This window comes from Bubalus bubalis, chromosome 7 (genome assembly GCF_019923935.1).
Source record: "Bubalus bubalis isolate 160015118507 breed Murrah chromosome 7, NDDB_SH_1, whole genome shotgun sequence".
Lineage (NCBI taxonomy): Eukaryota > Metazoa > Chordata > Mammalia > Artiodactyla > Bovidae > Bubalus > Bubalus bubalis.
This window is the reverse complement of record NC_059163.1, coordinates 683,043-704,470: the sequence shown is the minus strand read 5'-3', so window position 1 is coordinate 704,470 and position 21,428 is coordinate 683,043. Positions and strand designations below refer to the sequence as shown.

Here is a 21,428-nt window from a genome sequence, read left to right as displayed (position 1 = left end):
GAGCAAGAAAGCAGGCAGAGATGGGGGCGAGGCCAGCAGAGACCCCCACTGCCCCCTCCCTGGGTATGGATAGCAGCAAGGAACCCATCACCCCACGGACAGCTCTGCCCAAGTGCCTGCAGAGCCGTGAGCCCACGTGTGCCGGGCCTGACGGGCAGCGTGTGGACGCGGGGCCCGGGGAGCCCCCTGAAATAGTGCTCTACCCGTGGCCCCAGCTAAGCAGAGCACTCACAGCCTGGAGGCCACGCTCTCCTTGGGACGTGGACCCAGGGCACAGAGGTCAGCGTGGGCACCTGGCAAGGAAGCAGAGAGCCAGATCGAGGCTTGAGGCTAGAGTGGCCAGCACCAACAAGGAGGCCGGGTGGGCTGAGGGCCAGGGCAGTTCAGCGGTGAGTCCAGGAAGGAGGCAGCCAGGAAACGCGGCAGAGAACAGGCATGAGGAAGTGGTCAGCAGAGGCCACGGAGCCCACCCTGATCCTCACAGGAGGTGTCTACAGAACGATGGGGACAGAGGTGAGCGGACCAGAGCTCCCCTGGGCTGGGCACTGGGGACTTGATGGACCAGGCGGACCAGGAGGTGCGCCCTGCCTTCACCAGGCCAAGACGGCCTCAGCTGCTTCAGAGCCCGCTTAGGCCACCGTGATGTGGCCCCCGAGTTCTAACCCTTACTCCCAGCGCACCATTCCTGCTGACGGTCAGCAGGCAGGGCTGCACAGCAGCCCCCATTCCTGCTCGGGAGGAGGCGCTTCAGATGCCACGAAGGACCCCAGGGGGACCCCCAGTATCGGGGGTTGCTTAGGGATGCCATGAGGCTGAGGGTGCCCTGGGGCAGGACGCGGCCACGTGAGCGCAGTTCTCGCGCGCCCCGGGCCCACCCTGGACTAGCGGCCAGGCGGCAGAACCGCCCACAGCGTCCGACGTGCTGCCGCCGCACCCGGAAGGAAAGTAGAAGCGCCTTCACTGGCGAGTCTGACTTCTACAGTTTATTAGCTAATCAACATCAACATGCAAAAATAAGCGCTGAGTACAAACCTCTACCATACGGTTTCGTGTAAACTACAACAGTTCGTCTGATTTGAAAAGTCACTGGTGGTTACTTCAACTGAACTACTGGCTTCTGTAATGAATAGTGTTTAGAGCTAGAGTCACTGAGCCGTCGGCAAGGCCTCTGCAGACACCGGTCCAGTGGGTTTCCACGAGATACATTCTCAGGCAGGAGATGAGGCGGCGCGAGGGACGTGACCCTGAACCCACACGGCTGAACGCGGCCCCTCGGGCGCGGCCCCGGGCAGGCGGCGGTCCTGGAGGCCAGCGCCACCCGCAGCCGTGGTGCCCGAGTTTTGGCAGAGAAGTGACAGGGTCCCTCGTGGCACCAACTCACCACAGGTCGGTCTGGCGTGGCCACCACTGCTCCCGGGCCATGGCCGAGGACCAGTCCGCCCCGGGGGGTTCCTTGTTAGCGGAAGGGAAGGGACTGTGAGAACACAGGGAAGGGATCAGTTCCTGTGGTGAAAGGTTCCAGCCTCCCTCCGCATGGCCAGTCTGTAAAGAAGTTTCTCTGAAAGGTGAAAGCACTTCAGAAGCGTCAACAGCTGACATATTTCAAAGTCGAGTGCACACTTGTTAAATCTTTCCTCCTCTCTTCCCAGGAGTGTTGTCGTTGCTCACTGATCTTTGGTCGCAGAAACAGAAAGGCAGGTAGGCAGGGGCCTGAGGCCGCTCGGCGTGGCGACCGCCTACATGATGTACACCTTCTCAGCCTGGGAGAAGTGGAAGACCTCTTTGGTTCTCGGGCAGACGACCTTATCATCCTGCCGGATAGAGAGCAGGGACTAAAAAGAAAGACCAGGTGCATTAAGAAGGGCCAATCCAGTTTACATCAAGGTTTCTTATGAGAAACCCACAGAACCGACTCTCAGGAAACCAATCGCTTCATTTCACTAAAGTCACTTTCTGCAGGTACCCCTGCCAAGAAGTCCTGAACTTCCTCCACTGCCCCCCAACCTGCCTTGCAGACAGCTCAGGCCCCAACCCGCGGGGCGCTCTGCCCTGGCCCCGCCCCACACGTGACCCCGCCCCCTCCGCACAGGCCCTGCCCCCCGGCCCTCACGTTGTAGCCGTAGACGTAGCCGTTGGGCAGCATCATGGGCGGGTTGTTCTCGTTCATGACATCTCCCGAGATCTTGCAGACGAGGCGCGAGTTGGCGCAGTGCGCCATGGGTAGGGGCTGCGCCAGCTTGTTCAGCGAGCGGCTGCATACCGGGCAGTCGGGGCTCCGCGAGCTGCCGTCCTCCTTGTAGCACTGCCTGCGCACGGGTTAAGGAGGGTGGGCCAGCCGAGGTCCCAGGTTCCCGAGCACCCCATGGAGGCTACTGAGCGTTATGGTCCCTGTCTGGGAGCCCTCCTGGCACTGTCTCAACACTGCGGCTGCAATGCAGTTAGGGCAGGGGCTGGGGGCTGGGGGCACTGCACGAGTTTCAAGGACAGGGACCAAGACTGGTGAGGAGCGGGGTCTGGACACCAGCCCCGCACTAGGAAGGGGGCACGTGGGGAACACTCCCAGAGAGCAGGATACGGTGTCTTTATGGCCGAGAGGCCGGCCTGCAGGGTGAGGGTGAACACAGAGTTGTTTCCCAGCTGGTGCAGCCGGTAGTTGTCGTACCGGAACTGCTGGATCAGCATCCGCCACCGCGCCGGGTCCAGCAGGTCCTGGAAGAAGCGGGGCAGAGTCGTGATAACAGGAAACAAGCTCGAAGTCTCTTCCCTGCAGACGCAAGATGAGAGCCACCCTGCTCAGCCACGCGCCGGCACCCAGAGGACAGCCTCGACTTCCGCCCGCAGCCAGGCCACCGCTGACGCCCTTTCTGGGACACCGACTTGTTCTGAGCCTACGCTGATGCTCTGGAGTGTGTGTCCTGTGGCCCGGAGACAAGTCAAGGACTCGGGGCTGGAAGGAAAGCCACTCACTGAGCAAGGTCCAGAACCTCTTGCTAAGAACATTAAGGTTTGCAAGGAGAAGCCTTATTCCAGGGAACAGCTTATTAGAATAGAAAGTTAAATCTGGCTCATGTTGGTCCCTAAAACCACCTAGGTTTAGACTCAAGAAGGGGTGGGGGCAGGGAGGGAGGGGAAGGCAGCCAAGCAAGAGCGCAGTCAAAGGTTCTGTGAGCTCCTCAGAGCCCTGGCATAGGGCACACATCACACTTCCAACATTTAAAAAATGATTTTTAACATTTCTTTTATCCAACAGTCCATGGTGAAGGAGGACCACCCCTAGGGGCTGCCACACCCAGACCAGCTGTGAGCCCTGCAGTGTCTGCTACTGCTGCTGCTAAGTCGCTTCAGCTGTGTCCGACTCTGCGACCCCATAGACGGCAGCCCACCAGGTTCCCCCGTCCCTGGGATTCTCCAGGCAAGAACACTGGAGTGGGTTGCCATTTCCTTCTCCAATGCATGAAAGTGAAAGGTGAAAGGGAAGTCGCTCAGTCGTGTCTGACTCTTAGCAACCCCATGGACTGCACCCTACCAGGCTCCTCCGTCCATGGGATTTTCCAGGCAAGAGTACTGGAGTGGGGTGCCATTGTCTTCTCCGAGTCTCTGCTACAGCCCCTCTCAAAACAAAGTACTTTTGTCTATTCCCACTGTGACCCATCTGGACATGTCTGTGACCTCTTGCCACAAGGGACGAAGGCATCGCTCCCTTAATGAGGTGGTTCCAGCATGTGTCAGGAGTGTCTGGTCCCCTGCTCCTGCTTCCAGGACAACCGTCCCAACTCTGTTTCTGAGCTTCTTGCACCTGAGAACCCCCCCACTGTCATGGGGGGGGTCATGGCACTCCTGTCATCCAGGTCTCTTTGGGGTACTTAACCTGCCAGACCAGCTTTCTTGGACTATAAAGAAAGCTGAGCATGGAAGAGCTGATGCTTTTGAACTGTGGTTGGAGAACTCTCTCGAGAGTCCCTTGGACTGCAAGGAGATCCAACCAGTCTATCCTAAAGGAAATCAGTCCTGAGTATTCATTGGAAGGACTGATGCTGAAGCTGAAGCTCCAATACTTTGGCCACCTGATGTGAAGAGCTGACTCATTGGAAAAGACCCTGATGCTGGGAAAGATTGAAGGTAGGAGGAGAAGGGAACAACAGAGGATGACATGGTTGGATGGCATCACCAACTCGATGAATGTGGGTTTGAGGAAGCTCCGGGAGTTGGTGATGGACAAGGAGGCCTGGCGTGCTGCAGTCCATGGGGTCGCAGAGTCAGACATGACCGAGTGACTGAACTGAACTGAACCTGCCAGACCAACCTTAACAGCCAAAGGCTGTCGTGTCCCAGTTGGTGGAGAACTCTGCCCAGGGGAGGGGAAGCCTGCCCTGGGGTCTATCCTGAGGCTCGGTCCCTCTGGATCCAACAGCAGCGATGACATGGCTGCCTGGCTCTTTACAGCTGCTGTGAGGCCTCACCAAGGAGTGAAGAGATGTGCTCCACACCCTCCTGAGCTGGGCACCTCACCCCCAAGGGCAGCCAGCCTTTGCTGCACTTTGAAGAGAAAAACGCTATGAGTTAAAATCTGAGTTTAGACCTGAAGATCTTTGTGACCTGCTGATTTATTATATTCCCAAACACCACAGAAAGTGTGAATTCAGTTGGGAAGAAGCTTCCAGCAGCTTTTCAAAGGACCTGCAGGCACTTTGGGTGGTGGGGGCTGGGTCTGCCCAGAGGCTCCCACACAACACTGAGGGGCAGCGGGGCTGCAGGGCAATACTCGGCCTTGGACAGAGCCAGCTTCACGGCCCAGAGGACACGGTGGGTCCAGCACCCAAGGGTTTTACTCTCTGCCCACAAGTACACCGCTGAAACACTGAGGCCCACAGTGACGGCCGGGAGAGGCCCTCTGGGAGGGGATGAGGTCATGGGCAGGGGCTCACGAATGGGATTACTGTCCTTCTACGAAGAGCCCCCAGAGAGCTCCCGGCCCTCCCACTGTGGGAGGACCCCGCAGAAGCCGTGACCCAGGCTGGCGCCTGACCTGGGCTTCCAGCCTCCCGATCCCTGAGCAGCCCAGCTGCTCACAGCCCTGGCCTGTGGTGTGCCGTCGCAGCCGCCAGAAGGGCTAGCGGAGGACGGCTACCAGGCGTGGACGCTGTGGCGACAAGCACCTAGACCCGGGGGTGGGCTCCACCACACGGGGCAGCAGCTAGACCAACAGAACGGGCCCCTCAGAGTGAGGGTTCAGGAAGAGAAGGGAATGGCAGAGCGCACCCCAGTCTCCGTAGAGAAACCTAAAAGCTGTGCACCATCAAGGCCACTGTGATGAGACCTCAGACCCAGCGAGGACCGAGGTACTGGGAACTGGAGCGAAGGCTCCTGGTTACAAAGGGTGGCGAGCCTGGCAGAGCTGTGCTTGTGGACGGGGGCTGTGGGTGATGAGTCTAGCATCCAGCTGAAGCTGTCTCTGGGCAGAGTGGTGACGGTGTGGCTTGGCTTCTCTTGGGTGTCTATCCTGGGGGTAGGGGGATGAGGGGAGATGAGCCCAGTGATCCTGACACAGGAAGAGAACACAGAGCAGGAACAAACGAGGTCAGCAAAGACGCCAGCAGAACCATGCAGAGGCCGGGCCTGTCCAGCCTTGACCGGGCCTCCAGAGGAGTGAGCAGGCACTCGGAATTGCCCTTTCCAGCAGAAGAGCTTTAGGAGCCATTCTGATCCAAGATTTTGCCAGCAAAACGGGAACAAGATGGGAAAAAATGCCTAGGTGGTGTGCGGGCCACGCCGGTCAGTGGCAGTGACTGCAGGCCCAGCCCAACCCTAAGCCCGGGGCACGCAGTACCTTGTAGGGGGAGATGTGCGTGTCCGGCGGGAAGGCCAGCATGCCCATGACCTGGCGGACCTCGTCCAGCTGGCTCCCCTCAGCCTGGCTGAAGTGCTTCCTCGCGTGTCTGGAAAGGCAAGCGCAGCCTGGAGACGTCTGCACTCCCACCGCCCCCACCCAGGCACCAGCTGCGCCTGCCCACACCTAGCCCGGGAGGGGCCCAGAAGCCTGCCCCGCACGTGGGGGGGTCCTACCTCACTGCATCCAGCCTCTTGTTCTGCCGGATGAGCTCAATGAACTCCTGGATCCTCAGGCTAAACTCCAGGCAGCTCTGAGGGTGAAGACAAGATAAGGACCAGCTTAGCCAGGCCCACCTGAAGCCACGTCCCGGCTCGAGGCCGCACGCACTGCTACAGAAGCTCGGCATTGCCGGGGAGGCAGGGCTGCTGCTGAAATCCTAATTTCAACCTGCCGCCAACACTTGCTGGGTCCTGACAGGCATGGCCCCACCCCAGCCCACATCTCTCAGGGCCAGGCCAGGGAGGGCCAGGCGGACATGGGGTGAGGAGCAGCAGGGGTGCTCCCAAGCTGCAGCTGGCTGCACGGACGCAACAGCCTGGTCAGCAGTCAGCACAGCGCCCGTGCCACTCCCTCCTACCCGCAGGCCTCCTCTTTCCAGCCCCGGGCCACACCGAGGGCTCCGGGGGGACGGAGCCCCGCATGAGGACCCTCTCACAGTGTGGGCCACGGCGACTCTGGGAATGAGCCAGCTCAGAGACCCTGGGTGGGCGGGGCCTCAGCACGTGGCCAGGACCGGGCGAAGATGCCAGAGGTGGGCAAGCAGGTCAGGGCCGGCTCCTGGAAGAGCCCAGGACGTGCCGCGGGTGCGAGGGCCCCGGGGCTGGGGCTGCTGTGCTGGGAGGCGGATGTGGCCCAGCTCCATCTGGGAGGCAGCTGTCCCGAGGCTCGACAGGAGACCCGCGGGGATGCTAATATGGCCGCATCAGTGGGGTAGCTTGAAAGGAGCCAAGCGAACTTTGAAACCTTAGCAATATCAACCCAATTTGGGCTAAAACTCCTGCAGCTAGGGGTAGAGGGCAAGCAGGCAAAATTAACTTTTGTGACCTAAGATGAAAACCCTGGATTATTTTACCAAAAAACTAAGACTATAACATCTTCAGCATGGCTTCAGAAAACACTCAGTGTTTCCAACCAGAAAGAGTACATGGAGTACACAGCACGGAGGCCAAGCTCAGGACTTCCGCTCACTGTCGCGCCCAGTGCCCAGGCCCTGACACGGTATAAAGGCTGCCTCGTGCCTGCTGCTTCCACAAGTCTGCCAACCTCATGACTTGCTCCCCGCCCCCCAGCCTGGCGTACACACTGCGTTCTGGGGAAGCGCCTGGGCTGGAGGGACACTGGGAGGACACCCTCCACGAGCCCCCAGCCTGGCCCCAGGCACACCAAGTGGAGCGCGGGCTGACCTGACTGCAGACCGTGCCGCCCGGTGTCAGGGGCACGGCAGAGGTGCAGAACCACTCACCTGGTACCCACACGTCCACTCCGCAGGGGCTCAGAAAAGGTGGTCTGCCTCCCTGCCCGAGCCCCCCTTCCCACCCTCTGTGCAGGGCACTGCGCCCTGGGCAGCTGTCTGTCCTGACCCCAAATGGGTGGGGCAGGGCGAGGGTGGCGTGGCAGGCGCCACATAAACCAGTGAAGAAAACCCGGCCCCTTTCAGAGGCCAGACGAGCAAGGCTGAGCCAGGGATGGAGGGGAGGGGCGCTGCCTGCCTCCCAGGGAATGATGACCACTTCCATTTGGGGCTCCCGGTCGCAGAGCATTACCAGTAAACCCTAGGTCAGCTCTATGAAACCGACCCATGGAAATGTGTCTCCTTATTTATGGTGGGTCTTTGCTCTCCAAGTTAACCCTCAGACAGTCTCCTGAGGGCGGACACACGCAGGTGTCCAGACTGGACAAGGCCTGCCACCATCTGGTGAGCACATCACACACGACCTGAGAGGCTCTGCGCGCTCCCGTTCACAGCCCCACTGAGGCTGCAGACACAGCACGCACGCTGCCCCTGCCGGCCTGATGTGTCCAGAGACCCGCCTCAACTCACTACTTTGGAGGTATTTTCAATGACGGGAAATGCGGGTCTCAAAGTTTCTTTTCTCATCTAGAGCCTCAGCATGGATCTGAAGGACCCCTGGCATCTGACATGGGCCCCCTGACCCCCCGCCCCCAGCCTGCACTTGTGATCAAGTACCGGCGCTCACGTGTGCCCACAAGGGGACAAGCTGGACAGAGCATGCACACCGGCTTGTGTTCAGCGGAACTCTGTACTGAACGCGTTCTGGCGCCCTCTCAGCTTCTGGACGCGCTTCTGGACAGCTACTTATGTTCCCTCCGGGTACGTGGCGAGACCACAGGAACGTGCCCTGGTGGGCTCGCCCCGCCAGCCCACCCCCTGGCAGGCAGGTGCAAGGCTCCCCGCTGCAACCCGACCCCCGTGGCGTGCCTGGCCAAGCAGCAGTGTTCTCGGGGAGGGAGCAGGGCTTGCAGAAACTGCCTGTTGCACCGGAGGCCTGTTTTCCTTCTGCCCTGGTTCCCGCCGAGCGCACAGCCGTGGGGGTGGAGCAGAGCGCGGGCGCGTGTTACATACCAATTCTGGCTTTCCTTTTATGGTTTCCATACCAAGATCCTCACTCTCTTTAGGGGAGCCACTGGCCACTCTACTTTTCCGTCCCGTCTTCGCGTCGTGCTCGCTTTGGCGGCCCTGAGTGGCAGAGAGTGTCACCCTTGGCTGGTGACTATGTGCACACGACAAGCTCAACGGGGCGGGGTTAAAGGCACTCGGTTTAGAACACAGTTTTTCTAATGGAGGCAGGAAAGGTTAATACAATCAAGCATTTCTGCAAGCCCTAAGGCGTTAACACCTTTCACGAAACAAGTTTAAATTCTGCAATTTATGTTTAAGTGTCTATTTTTTAAGCTGCTTCTGGGTCTTAAGAAAGGCTGTATTCGAGAATATCCCAGCCTGGAACTCTGCACCCTCACAGGCAGGCACCCACTCACTCCTTGCAGGGTGCCTTCCTAAGTCAGTGAGTGGGTGGGTAGGAGCTGGGCCCACCGGGCTCCAATCCCAGGCAGCACATGCGTGGTCCACACCATGTGCCTTCAGAACTTCACTCAACATCTGTCCAAACCACAATGCAGAGTGCCCTTTTGAGGATTTCCCCTAAAACCCAACACCACCCTCTTATATAACAACCCCAAACCCACACCAAACCCAACAAGCCCCCGTTATACATCCACACAACTCCGAAACAACAGGCTCTGGGGCAGGTGGCGCTGCCCCTCCCGACTCTGCAAGCTCTGCCCAGGCACGCCCCGCCCCCTCCAGGAGCCCTGCCAGGTAGAGCCCCGCCCCGGCGCGGCCCCGCCCCCCGGGGAGCCCCGCCCCGGCGCAGCCCGCGCACCTTCATCTTGCGAAGCCTGGACTTGTTGTCATGGCACCAGGCCAGGCAGGTGGCAGTCTCGCGCCTCTCCAGGGACTCCTCCACCTCTTTGGCAGTCAGGAACATCTCGATGTTCACTAAATCCTGCAGTGAAGGGAGCCCTGGCTCAGAGTACTGGACCCCGGACCCGCCCAAGGCTGGACACGGCGCCCGGCAGTTGGCATCCCGCGCCTCCTCTCATGCGAACACCCTATCAGGTGCTGGGACACCCCGCCTCGGGCCGGGTCTGCACAGCACGCAGGCCTGGTGACAGCCCAGGTCCTGCCAGAACCTGGGGCCCCACCAGCTCTCACAGGGCCAACATATGGAGATCCCGGTGGTCCATACTCTCAATTTCTATGGGTTTTACTCTGCAGACTGATTTCAAGTTTAGGCTTTTGAGAAGGGGCAGCTGGGGGGGCTGCACGTCTCTTGCCTCTGCGGTCTGCTTCTCTCCCACCCCGAGGAGTGCCATCTGTGCAGGCCAGCCCAGTGCCTCTGAGCGAGAGGACCCCAGCAGAGCCAGGGACCCGCAGGGGCAAACCCACCCACTCGAGGGCACACCTGCGAAGTCCAGGGGGCGCGGTGGTGCCAGGAAGTGCGGCGGCGGGGGCGGGGGGAGACAGGAAGCTTGGGGCCCAAGCAAGAGGTTGGAGTAGCCAGTGAGAAGGACCTCCCTGGCCACAATGGGCAGGTAATGGACGTTCTGACATGACAAATGAGGGGTCGCTGGAAGAAAATTTCAGAAAGTGAATTTCTCTTCCCTCAGGCGCAGAGAAAATGACCAGCAGGTCGTTTTCTGTTAGCAGGTGGGAGGACTATCCAGCACACAACAGCCCCGGAACTCTCGTGTCTCGAGAGCCTCCACTTAGGCCTCGCGGCCATTTGGACCACAGAGCACAGGAGAGGACACCACCTCGCCCACGCTCTCTCGGCCAAGGCAGGCCACGCAGAACAGCTTGGAGCTCGCCACGGAGGTTCCGTGTGCAGCACCATAGCCAGGTCAAGCTCCGCGCGGGAGCTGTGCTGCAGAAGGACGCAGAGCCCTACTGGTGGCCACAGCACGAGGAAGGGATGCCTGTTCTACTTCAAGAGAAAGTCAGTGGAGGCGCACGGCCAACGATGTTGCCGTGAAACCAGGCACTCACAGCAAAATTAACAAGAGGCTCCACCCGCAGCCCCGGGAGGGACAGTGGCAGACCCTGGCTGGGGGCCTGCAAGACGCGCCCCCAACTGCCCCAGCCTGACCCCTCCTCAGCTCCACATCCCGACTGCCAGACAGCAGGACACGGTCAGAGAGGGCTGGAGCGTGGCCGGGCCAGCACCGGACTCCAAGGCTTCCCGCCACAGCCCGTGCTCCGCGCCCAGCTGCTCCCCCGGCTTCGCCCTGAGCACGGGGCTCAGGTGAGGAAGTGCCCTGTGGTTGTCCAGCCAGGACTCACTAATCCAGCCCTCGGCTCACCGCCCTCCCTACAGAGGGAGCCGTGTTCTGGTGCTGCTTCCTTGGCCGTCTCTGCACAGTCTTCTTTTTCCAGAATGTTTGCCGCTAGGCCACGGCTAGGCTGTCAGATGACACGCTGTCTTCCTTCTCTCCTGTGTCCCGTCCTTTCCAGGCCTTTTCTAACTTGCAGGCGGTGGCCTCTCCTACCCACCCCGGGAGTCTAGCCTTTCCAAGCCTCTCCCTTTCCTGTGGACAGTCCTCTGATGACCATGGACCCTGGGTTGTGGGAGCCACTGTAAAAATGTTAAACCAGTCAGCCGAAAGTGAGCCACGGCAAGAGAGCACCACCCACGGCCCCTCCTGGGAGGCGCCACCATGGAGGTGGCTAACACGGGGCCACGGCTGACTCCACCAGGCTTCCTGCCCGCCACAGCCACCGGTGTGGCCCGTGCGCCCTTCCGTCTTCACTGTGTCTTTGGATGAGAAGGAGCCCCAGCACTACAGCCTGTTCCTGGGAGGCCTCGCCCACCCCAAGGCCAGGACGATGCCCTCCTGTGTCTGCTTCAGAAAGAGAGCTGCGTTTGTGCTCAGTGTGAGGCTGGGGGCTCCACGGGGAAACCCCTTCTGGGACTGGCTCCTAGACGTTCACGCCAACTGACCTTCTTCTGAGGCCTCTGCCTGCCCCCCCGCTGCCCCTCTGCAGACAGGTGACCACCGGCCCCTGCTCACCTGCGCACTGCCCCTCTGCAGACAGGTGACCACCGGCCCCTGCCCACCTGCGTGCTGCCCCTCTCTGCACCTCTGCAGACAGGTGACCACCGGCCCCTGCCCGCGCCCCCCCCCCCCCCGCCCCTCTCTGTGCCTTCACCACATCTGGTCTGGCTTCACGATTCTCCCCCATGGAGCACACCTGGGGGCCAGGAGGCACAGGGAGCTTGGGCCACACCAGCCAGCGTGGGTGGGTGAGCCAGGCCACGCCCTCGCAGGTGCAGGGGAGGGCGCAGGAGTGAAGCCTGACAGACGGACAGGCTGTGCCGAGGTGAGGCAGGGAGAGCCTGTGGTGAGGCGGAAGCTGGCATGGTGGGCAGGGGATTGGGCACCAGGGACCACTGGGCACCAAGCTGAGACTGGCAACTCTGTCATCCACAGCAGGAGCCTGGGCCCGGGCACACCCAGGCCCGGGGCTGGGGTGCAAATGGGAGGACGCCCACCCCCAACCCCCCCCACGAGTGTATCAGCCACGTCGGAGGAAAGGACACGGAGCCCGTGGGAAGCAGCTGGGCCGGGCACGCTGCTGGGGACCCCAGGTACCTCCTGGGACGGGAGCAGGGTCACACACTGGGGTCTGGAGCCACAAGGGCCGAGCCCCGTCAGCCCCAGGTGGGAGCCATGCACGCTGGGTGGGGATGGATTGTGGTGGGGGCTGGGGGGCCTGAGGACACGGGGCGAGGAGACTCAGGCCGGGGGCCCCAGGTGCAGCAGAGAAGCCGGCTGGGGCGGGACCCGGGACGCAGAGACAAGGACACTGCCCTCAACAGAGGTGCTCCCGCCAGAAGCTCCAGTCATGGGAAGTGGGCATGTGGGGCGGCCATGCACTCCTGCCAGGCATGCCTGACTGTTATGCCTGCCGCAGTGAAGGCTTCCCCCAGGACACCTGGGTACCGCCGCCCCCAGCAAGCAGCCTGAAGGCTGGAGCACAGCACAGGTGGACCCGCAGAGGCCAGCGCAGGCCACGGACAGCCTGATCACCACCACGGCCTGGGGCATCGAGCGCTTCCACACCTGCACCCTGGGGCCACCACAAAGGGACTGACAGAAAGCACGCCCAGCCCAGAGAGAGGCTCACACACGAGGAGTGGGCACAGGAAGCCTCTGGCTTGGGGTGGCAGGTGCAACCCCGTCCATACCCCTGTTACTCCAAGTCATCACGCGAGGGAGCGGCTGCCTGGCTCAGGACACAGTGAGGGCCCCGTCCGTGCCCACCTCGATGCCGCTCTGGCGTGCCAGCTTCACGGCCGTGTTATAGTAGCCGCAGCGCAGCAGGTGCTCCACCATCATGCGGTCCATGCGCTTCCTCTTCCACACGCTGGCTGCCGCCGGCTGGTCACTGCTGTGCTCCTTGAGGTGCTCAATCCGGCGCTTGCACAGCTTGGCGCTCTCATCCTCCGCCTGGATGGACTCCACCGCCTGTGCCAGTCACAAGCACTCAGGATCTCCGGCGGCCCACTGGACCGCCCATGGGACTGCCACCGGACTCCCACCTGGACCGCCCACCGGACTCCCACCTGGACCACCCACCAGACTTCCACTGGACTCCCACCCGGCCCACCCGGACCACAGAAGGCTGGGCAGCAGGGAGGCCAGAGTGGGCAGCAGGCCCCTGGGCCGCACAGGAGGGGAGGGGAGGAGCTACTGTTTCCAAGGCGAAGGTAGGGTCTATCCTTCCCCATAGGGATGTTACTTTCTGTTTTAGGTACTCAAGCTGCAGTGCCCGAAGCAGAGAACTTTACATATGTCCAGCTTCCCGGTTAATGAATCCACCTTGTCATTATAACCTGAGTTTTTCTCTTTTATAATACTTTCTCTAAAGGCTATTTAGTTCGGAATTAAGATGGCCAAGTGGCAGTGTTCTATGCCCGCTTATCACACAGCAGCCACTGGCGACCACCTGAAGTGTGGCTGTGGGACCCTGGCACCGGGTCCCTGACTTTTCCATGGGAACGTCAGTGGCACCGGCGGCTGGTGGCTACGCACTGGACATCATGTCCGGAGTCCTGGTCAGCCCTTGGCTGCTTCCAGCACATTCCACCGTCAAGACGTCAGCTGTCACGGTATTTGCTGTTCCTTGAAAAAGGAACTCTCCTCTACCTGCTTTTTTAGGTTCTTCAGTCTCACTGAGTGAAACTCCCAGGTAGGCTCATTTGCATTTATTGTGTTGAGGTCTCTGAGCTGCGGACCATCATTGAAAACCTCCCGGTCCCTCTCCCTGCACTCGGGGCCCACAGCAAGCTCTGCCCCACTTGCCAATCTCTCGCCCTCTTTTCATCTCTGTGCTGTATCCCAGCTCTTTAACTCTCCTTTTAGCTGGATCTGATTGTTAAATGTTAAAATATTTGTTGTAAGTAAAATCTGAGTTTTTCATTTATCTTTCTTTTCTTGAATTTTTACTTGGTTGTTTTTAACTTCAAATCACTTACACTTTCTACTCCCTGCAGATATCTCCAAGCTGTTTTTTCATCCTTTAAACACAGTGAAGTGTGATATCTGCTAGTTTCTACCTCTGAAGTCTGTGTGGATCTCCTATTCCTGCTGAGTCTCCGTCATGGTGTCCTGTGTACCTGTCACCTACCACTGTGCTGGCTACTGTCGCAGAACAACCTGATGCTCAGATGGAAAGCAGCCTCCACCGGGGACAACCACCTTCCCTCCACCGGAGGCCGGAGGCAGCAGCTGCTGGGACCACGCCTACCAGACGCAGGCTGGGGGCGGAGTCACGGCGCACAGTTTACAGGCTGTGACCCCGGGCGCCAACGCCTGCTGGGCAAGCCGCTTCTAGGCTCCCTCACTCGAGGTGCAGCATTCTTGCCATCAGACCCCCGCTCTTAACGGCCCGAGGCCCGGGCCAGGGAGGCCCTTGGCGGGGGCTCTCCCGAGGCAGCAGGGGTCCCTGGCCTTCTGCCCCACCCAACCCCAGACCGCGTGTTCTCCAAACCTGATGATTCCTGTGTCATGAGCTCCTGATACTTTTGATAAAATGTTTTCAAATATCTTATCTCACTTTGGGGGTATATCTACCATCCTCAGAAACAAGAAAGCCAATGTGCTGTTTTGAGGTGAAATGGTAGAAATAATAAACCTGCTCCCATCCTGGGCCCAGGACACGTGGAGGCAGGAACCAGAAGCGGGGTCGGGAAGCCAGCCGCCGCCAAAGCAAAACAGGGGGGACCACCCTCCGCCACAGCTCCCCCCAGGGCAGCCGGGAAAGGGAGCACTCGCGGATGCTGGCAGCTGGGGGGCAGGGACGGCGGCGCGGCCCGGGAGAGCACTGACCTTCCTCTTGAGGACGCTGAGCTTCTCCACCACACCGTCCAGGAGGCTGACCACAGAGTCCACAGCTGGACAGCCGCTCAGCGTCTTCTCCAGCTCAGCCACAACCATGGTGACGTGGCTCGTCTCGCGGTCGATGTTCTTCTGCGCGGCGCGGAAGCGCTTGTTCAGCGTCTCGTAGGGTACCTGTGGGAGATGGAAAGCCGCTGCGTCCGCGCCCCCGGCGGGCAGGGCGCTTGTGTCTCCTCTAAAACCTGCCTGAGCCCACAAAAGGCCCATGTGAGCGAGGGTCACCTGTGTTCCCAGGCAAGGACACAAAGGCTGACATGCGCCCAACCCATGTGAGACGCAGGGCAGCCTCCACTCTCCCCAGAAACCTCCCTGTGCTGGAGAACAGAAGCGCCCCTAAGTTCATCTAGAACAACACAAAGTTAAGGAAAAGACCAAAAAGCAGAGCCACGCTAGGGGCGGGAAAGCCCACAACGGCCCTGTGCTGGCCCTGGTGCAGCGGCTGGGACGCTGATGAGGCCAGGAGCACGGACAGGAAGCAGCCCCTTGGACGCGTCAGTCAGGAAAGCGGAGGCAGGAGAGGACGGGCAGATGGACATTCAGAGGATGCCCGTTCCCCAGAAGACAGGACGGCAGGCAACCCACGAAGTGCCACTGAAGTCACCGCACCCTGGGGACTCCAAGAGGGACTCCCCACCAAGAGCGGGGCTCCCCGCCGGCACATGCTGCTCACAGGGCGGGTCTCTGGGGAGCTATGCAGAGGCTGCCCCAAACCCGCCCTGCCCGGGGCAAGGACTGCTTGCGGGGGCCCTGCCGGCGGCCCAGACGCTCAGGAGGAACCAATCCTGAGCCAGGCGCTGTGCTGGGCAGGCAGGAGACGGGGCCTGACCCAGAGCCTGGGCTTCCCAGGAGCAGAGATCCCCGGGTGATGGCGGGGCCTGGCCAGGAGACCGGGAGACCCGGGAAGGCCACCACCCGCATGCCCTGGCTGCCACTCCCACTCAACATGGAAACACGGCTGCCCGCACCTCGGCTTTCACCAGCGGGAAGCTGAGCCAACCCACCGGGCCTCCGGCTCCCTGATGACTGTGGGCGGGGTGGTGGCTCTCAAAACACAACTGAGCTACGAGCGCAGGCCCAGCGGACACGGGCAATGGCCTGACAGGCTGTTCAGGCCCCTGCTAGCGGTGGACGGCACGGGCCCCCTGTGCAGACCACTGACTGGTCCCCTGGTCCACCCCGCACACGGCCGCCCCCTCTGGACTCAGTACTCCTGTAAGCAAAGTGGAGGCTCCTGAGGAGCCCACTGCTCAGGAGGTAACCACTCACGCAGCACCGTGCACCAGCACCCAACACAGAACCGGGCTCGAGGCAGACGAGCCCAGTGACTCAGCCCCTCCGTGGAGGGTGTGCCCCGCCTCCAGATGCGATTTCTGGAGGGAGCAGGCACACCTGGCCTCCAACCACTGCCTGCGGGAGACCAGACTCGGAGGGGGTGGGGGGTGTCTCTGCAAGGGGACGCGCGGCAGGCAGAGCCCCCAAGACCACACGACGCCCACACGGGGGAAGACGCCTCAGGGTGCTGAGCAGCCTGGGATCTGCGACCCGGCCCCGCCACTAAGCAGCCTGCATGGTAAGAGCATGCGAGACGCCGTGGGGGCGCAGGGCAGGGGCTGGCGGGGGCATCACTGACAACAGCAAACCCCCTTCGAGAACCCGGGCAGTATGCTAGACCCAAGGGGCATGCTGGCCCCACTGCGTGACAGAGTGAGTGTTCGGCCCCAGGCCCGCCCGGCCTGTGCCCCAGGGACCCCCGCCCTGCCTGCTGTGCCCCAGGGACCCCCGCCCTGCCTCCTGCCCCTGGACCCGGGGACCAGTCAGTGGTCTGCCCCAGGGACCCCTGCCTGGCAATGTGCCCCAGGGATCCCACCCAGCAGCTGTGCCCCAGGGACCACCCTCCCCCCACCCCGGCACTCAGGGGCCACACACGCCCAGTGCTGAGTGCTCCAGTCCCCCTTCTGCCACCCAGGCCTCCCACGGACCCAGCCTCCCTCCCCGTCACCCCTTCACAAGCTCCTGGACCCACGTCCTTTCCGGGACACCAGGCCACCCAGGCTTTGCCTCTCCCACTGTCCCCAACTGTCCTGTCAGCAGCAGCGCCACAGGCGCCTTCCTGAAGGGCTTTTGCCAAAAGAAGGGATAGAATTTCAGAAATGCTGCAGACTAAACCACTCTAAAGTATCACTGAGAACAAGGCAAAACTGAGATGCTTTCAGAACGGCGAGACTCCAGGCTTAGCTGCCAAATCCTCTGGCAGGAGAATTACTCAGAGACAGTCCTGGTGCAGACGACAAAAAAATCATGGAGATGCAAGAGACAGCAGTGAGGGTGGAAACCAGGGAAGAGCCAGACCCAAGAGGCGCCGCCGCTCGACATGCGCCCAGACTCCAGGAGGAGGCGCTGCTCCTCGACACGCTCCCAGCAGGACAGGCGGCAGAGACGGGATGAGCAACATTCAACTTTAGAACTTCCGTGAAACCAAAGAAACCACCATCAGAAGGAAAAGGCAACCTAGGAACAGGAGGAAATGTGTGTGAACCATAGGACCTAGCTGCGTGAGGAGCCTGACAACCCCCATGACAGACAGACAAGAACAGGCTAAAAAACAGGCAAAGGACCAGAACTGACACTTCTCTGAAGCAGACAGACACCGCCCCGACATGTGAGCGCGGGCGCTCAGCCCCTCCGCTGTCGGGGCGACGCCCCTCAAGCCTCCCAGAGTGCGCACACCTGGGACCTGCAGAGGGGCAGTGCTGGGGGCGTGCGGTCCCCCTGCCCTGGGTCCCTCCTCCAGGACCGGGAGGCACACGTGTGCTGTGGCCAGCAGATCATCGGAAGCTGACGAGAGGGGCGCTGAGCTCCGTGCACAACAGCCCTGCTGGACGCTCAGGAACGATGAAGATGGTCACCTGGTTTTTACCACAGTAAAAAAAGATTCTGAATGATTTTGTTAACATACGGACAGTGGTGCCTGATTCAAAGCACTGGTCCAGGGAGGCTCGGAGACCAAGGAGAGGTGGACCTGGTGGGAACCCACGGGCATAGTCTGTGTGGCCAAGCAAGGAGGCAGGGCGATTCAGGGCAGAGGACCAACCACGTCCGCAGCAGAGGCACCGGGAAGGACCCCACATGCAGAGGGCCAACCTGCGCCTCATACAATCTGCGGATTCCCTGGAAAGGGACCGCAGATGGAAGCGTGGACGCTAAAACTGTAAGGTGCCCAGCGGGAATACACAGGGTGAGACTTCCTGGCCCTCAGGGAAAGCTCTCCCGCAGGGGTACAGACAGCACCAGCTGTAAAAGAAATCAACTAGTCGGTCTTTATCCAAACCAGGATTTCTGCCTTTCAAAAGGCAATTAAGGAATAAGGACAATTTACAGTAAGCCGCGTCGCTTTCAGTTTTACAAATTTCTGACATATAATTCAGACACCATAAAATTTACCTTTGTAACTCAAGTATACAACCCAGTGGTGTTTACAATGATCGCAAGGCCATGCAACCATCAACACCATCTACTTTCAGAACATTCTCATCACCCCAAAACAGAAACGCCTGCCTACAGAATTCTTGCTCCCAGTCAAGGAACCAGCCAGGGATCTCCCGTCTACCTGAACGGACCTGCCTGTGCTGGACACTTCGTATCAGTGTAACACATAATATCCTCTGTGGCCCTTCATGTCTGGCCTTTTAACCGAGCGACACGTTTCCAGGGTTCGGTCTGACGCAGCGTGCGCGTCACTCCTTTTCACGGCTGAATGGCGTTCCCTTATGGGACCCACATTCGTGTCTGTACTGGTAGCGAGATGGACACTCAGGCTGCGTCCACTTTCAGAGCGATGCCGGAACAGGTTTTGCATGGGCATGTTTGCATTTCTCTCAGAGGGGAACTGCTGGGTCATACAATGACTGTTTAACCGGACGGCTTTCCTCAGCGGTCGCACCATTTTACACTCCTTAGCAAGGACCAAGATTTTGGTTTCTCCACATCCTCATCCAACAAGCCTACTGTGCATCCTTGTGATCAGTCACTCCGTGGGTATAAAGTGGAGCCTCACTGCGGTCTCACGGTTTCACCGACAACGGTGCCTGTCAGCCATTTGTATCTCTCTTCAGAAGAGTCTCCTCATAACCATCTGCTCGTTTTTGCAGCTTGTTTGTTTTTATGTTATTGAACTGTAAGAGTTGTTTATATATTCTGGATACTAAAGCCTTAGAAGTTATTTGCAAATACTTTCCTTCTGTAAGTAGTCGTTTTACTTCTTTAAACAGCATCCTTTGAAGAACAAGCTTTTTCAGTTTGATGAAATTCAATTTATCATCATTTAACTGTAAACAAAATTGTTTCCTCCATTTCCCTTTTCACTGTTCATTTCTAGGGTGGAAAAATGAACATCATTTTTATTTACTGGTCGTGTATCCTGAGACTGTTTTGAATCAGATCATCAGTTCTAGTAGGTTTGCACGCACGCTGTGCACGTGTCTTCCTTAGGATCTTCCATGTACACAGTTATTTCATCTGCAAACTGTCACTTCTTCTTTTCCAATCTGATTGCCTGCTATTTATTTTTCTTGCCTAAGCCCCAGTGAGAATCTCCAGGGCAACACTGAATGGAAATGGCGAGTGGCATCCTTGTCTTTTTGCTGACCTTTCCGCCTTTCACCACAGCGTGTGATGACGTCTGTGATTTTCTCAGAGACGCTCTTTATCAGGTTGAGGACGTTCTCCTCTATTCCTAGTTGGTTCACTGTTTTTATCATGAAATGCTGATGGGTTTGTCAACCTGTGTCTGTTGAGATGATCATGTGGTTTTGTCCTTTATACTTTCAGGGTGGCAATGCACTGGCTTTCGCTGTTGAACCAACCTTGATTCCTGGGGTGAACCCCACTTAGTTACGGCACATAACCCTTTTCATGTGTTGTCAGATCCAGTCTGCAGGCACTGCTGAGGAGTTCAGCACCTATATTCATTCATAAGATTGGTGCAGTTTTCTCGTGGTCTGTCTGGTCCCGGTATCAGGGTAAAACTGACCTCATTAAGCTGAACAGTGTTCCTCTCCCATGTTTTGGTTCTCTGTGGGGGAGCAATGCTACTTCTTCTTTAAACACTTAATAGGATTCACCAGAGAAGCCATCAGGTCCTGAGTTTTTCTTTATGGGATTTTTTTTTTTTTTAATCTCTTTACTTGTTACAGACTATTCAGTCGTCATTTTCACAAAAGAGCAATTTTATGATTCAACTCAACACATTTTTCCTTCTACATTTTTGTATTCCTTCTACATGTATTCTACGCTTGTATTCCTAGTCCAACACTCAATAAGGAAGAGAGTCTTGGAACTTTCTCATCAACTGGAACCAGCTCTTTATGGTTCACATGTGGTGGATTTTTTTTAAGGTTTGTCGTTTGCTTTTGAATTCTGGTTTTGGGACTTTCTGGTGGTCCAGTGGCTAAGACTCTGCGCTCCCAATGCAGGGGGCTCAGGTTCGACCCCTGGTCAGAGAACGAGATCCCACATGCCTCAACTAAAGCTCCCCTGTGCTAAAACCATGACCCAGTGCACCCAAAACAAATAAAAATAAGAAAAAAAAAATTCTAGTTTTATCTTATCTAGTTATACCAAAGATTTAAACCTGTATTAATCAAATCTACTTAATGTTTCCTTGGTAACATGCAGCAATACAGCTTTTAAGATTACAGGATTTCTCCACTTAATTAGCTGATGTTAAACTATTTCCTCCAGCACCTCCTTGACCTTCAGTGGCTCACAGAAAGTAACCCTGCCCATTTTCGTGACTGAAACAGATCCTGGCAAACACCCTCCGCTGAGACCTGTAAGAAACCTCTGTAACTCCGGTCCAGCTCTACAGCCACCCTCCCACACAGTCATCTGCTTCAGGATGTGTTGCTTCAAACCTTCTCCAGGGTTTGCTGTGCGTTTCCTCATCGTATTTGCTGACAAAGAAGTGCCTTTTCGTCTGTCATCATGTTTTCAGCCACTTTCGCAAGCACAGGAAGGAAGCATTTTGCCAATGGCACAGGCCTTTTATCTTTCACAAGAACCTCAGGGAGGTTTCTACACATTTATCACAAAGCTAACGGGACCCTCTGGAATTCTGGGCTGCACCCTAAACACAGCAGCCGCCCTCCCCTGTCCTGAGCTGGCCTCCCCGCACTGCACTCCCCTGCAGAGGCTCGTGAAGGGCAGAAGGGCTGAAAATCCCTATTTCTAAACACCCTTCTTAGGAAAATGACGTTTCTGGTCCACGCCTGTGGGCATGGAGATGGACAAAGCTGGAGGAGGGACGGGCATCATTGGCACCTCTGTGCTCCCTGTTGGGGAGCAAGGCCTTCTCACCTCAACAAGAGTCAGAAGTCTTTCCATGCCACTGGTCCATCTCAGCAAGGGCAACAAGCACAGGGACATGGGGGAAAGGATTTTGCACAAAGTAAACAACAGCAAAGACTTTGAGGCCCCTAGTGCTGGCATGTCCTGTAGCAGTGGGGAGGCCACTGTGGCTCAGTGTCCAAAGGGGTGGGGGAGCAGGTGGGGAGGGGAGTGG

General features: G+C 58.6%; 1 protein-coding gene across 6 annotated transcripts in view; it reads right to left on the bottom strand.

Moving 5' to 3' along the window:
• Positions 1-968: 968 nt before the first annotated feature.
• The window catches only part of MAEA (macrophage erythroblast attacher, E3 ubiquitin ligase), a 26,703-nt gene continuing 6,243 nt past the window's right edge, over positions 969-21,428 (bottom strand). Inside the window, exons 2-10 of one of the 6 annotated variants that reach the window (XM_025290498.3) lie at positions 14,801-14,983; positions 12,734-12,937; positions 9,292-9,414; positions 8,475-8,588; positions 6,064-6,140; positions 5,828-5,936; positions 2,576-2,764; positions 2,111-2,306; positions 969-1,811 (exon numbers count right to left, since the gene is read on the bottom strand). In XM_025290498.3, coding sequence (XP_025146283.1) covers positions 1,807-1,811; positions 2,111-2,306; positions 2,576-2,764; positions 5,828-5,936; positions 6,064-6,140; positions 8,475-8,588; positions 9,292-9,414; positions 12,734-12,937; positions 14,801-14,983 — 1,200 coding nt within the window. In that variant the 3' untranslated portion in view covers positions 969-1,806. Of the gene's footprint in view, positions 1,833-2,110; positions 2,307-2,575; positions 2,765-5,827; positions 5,937-6,063; positions 6,141-8,474; positions 8,589-9,291; positions 9,415-12,733; positions 12,938-14,800; positions 14,984-21,428 lie in introns of all 6 variants that reach the window. The other 5 variants (XM_006044961.4, XM_025290497.3, XM_006044960.4 and 2 more) reach the window with 5 other exon arrangements.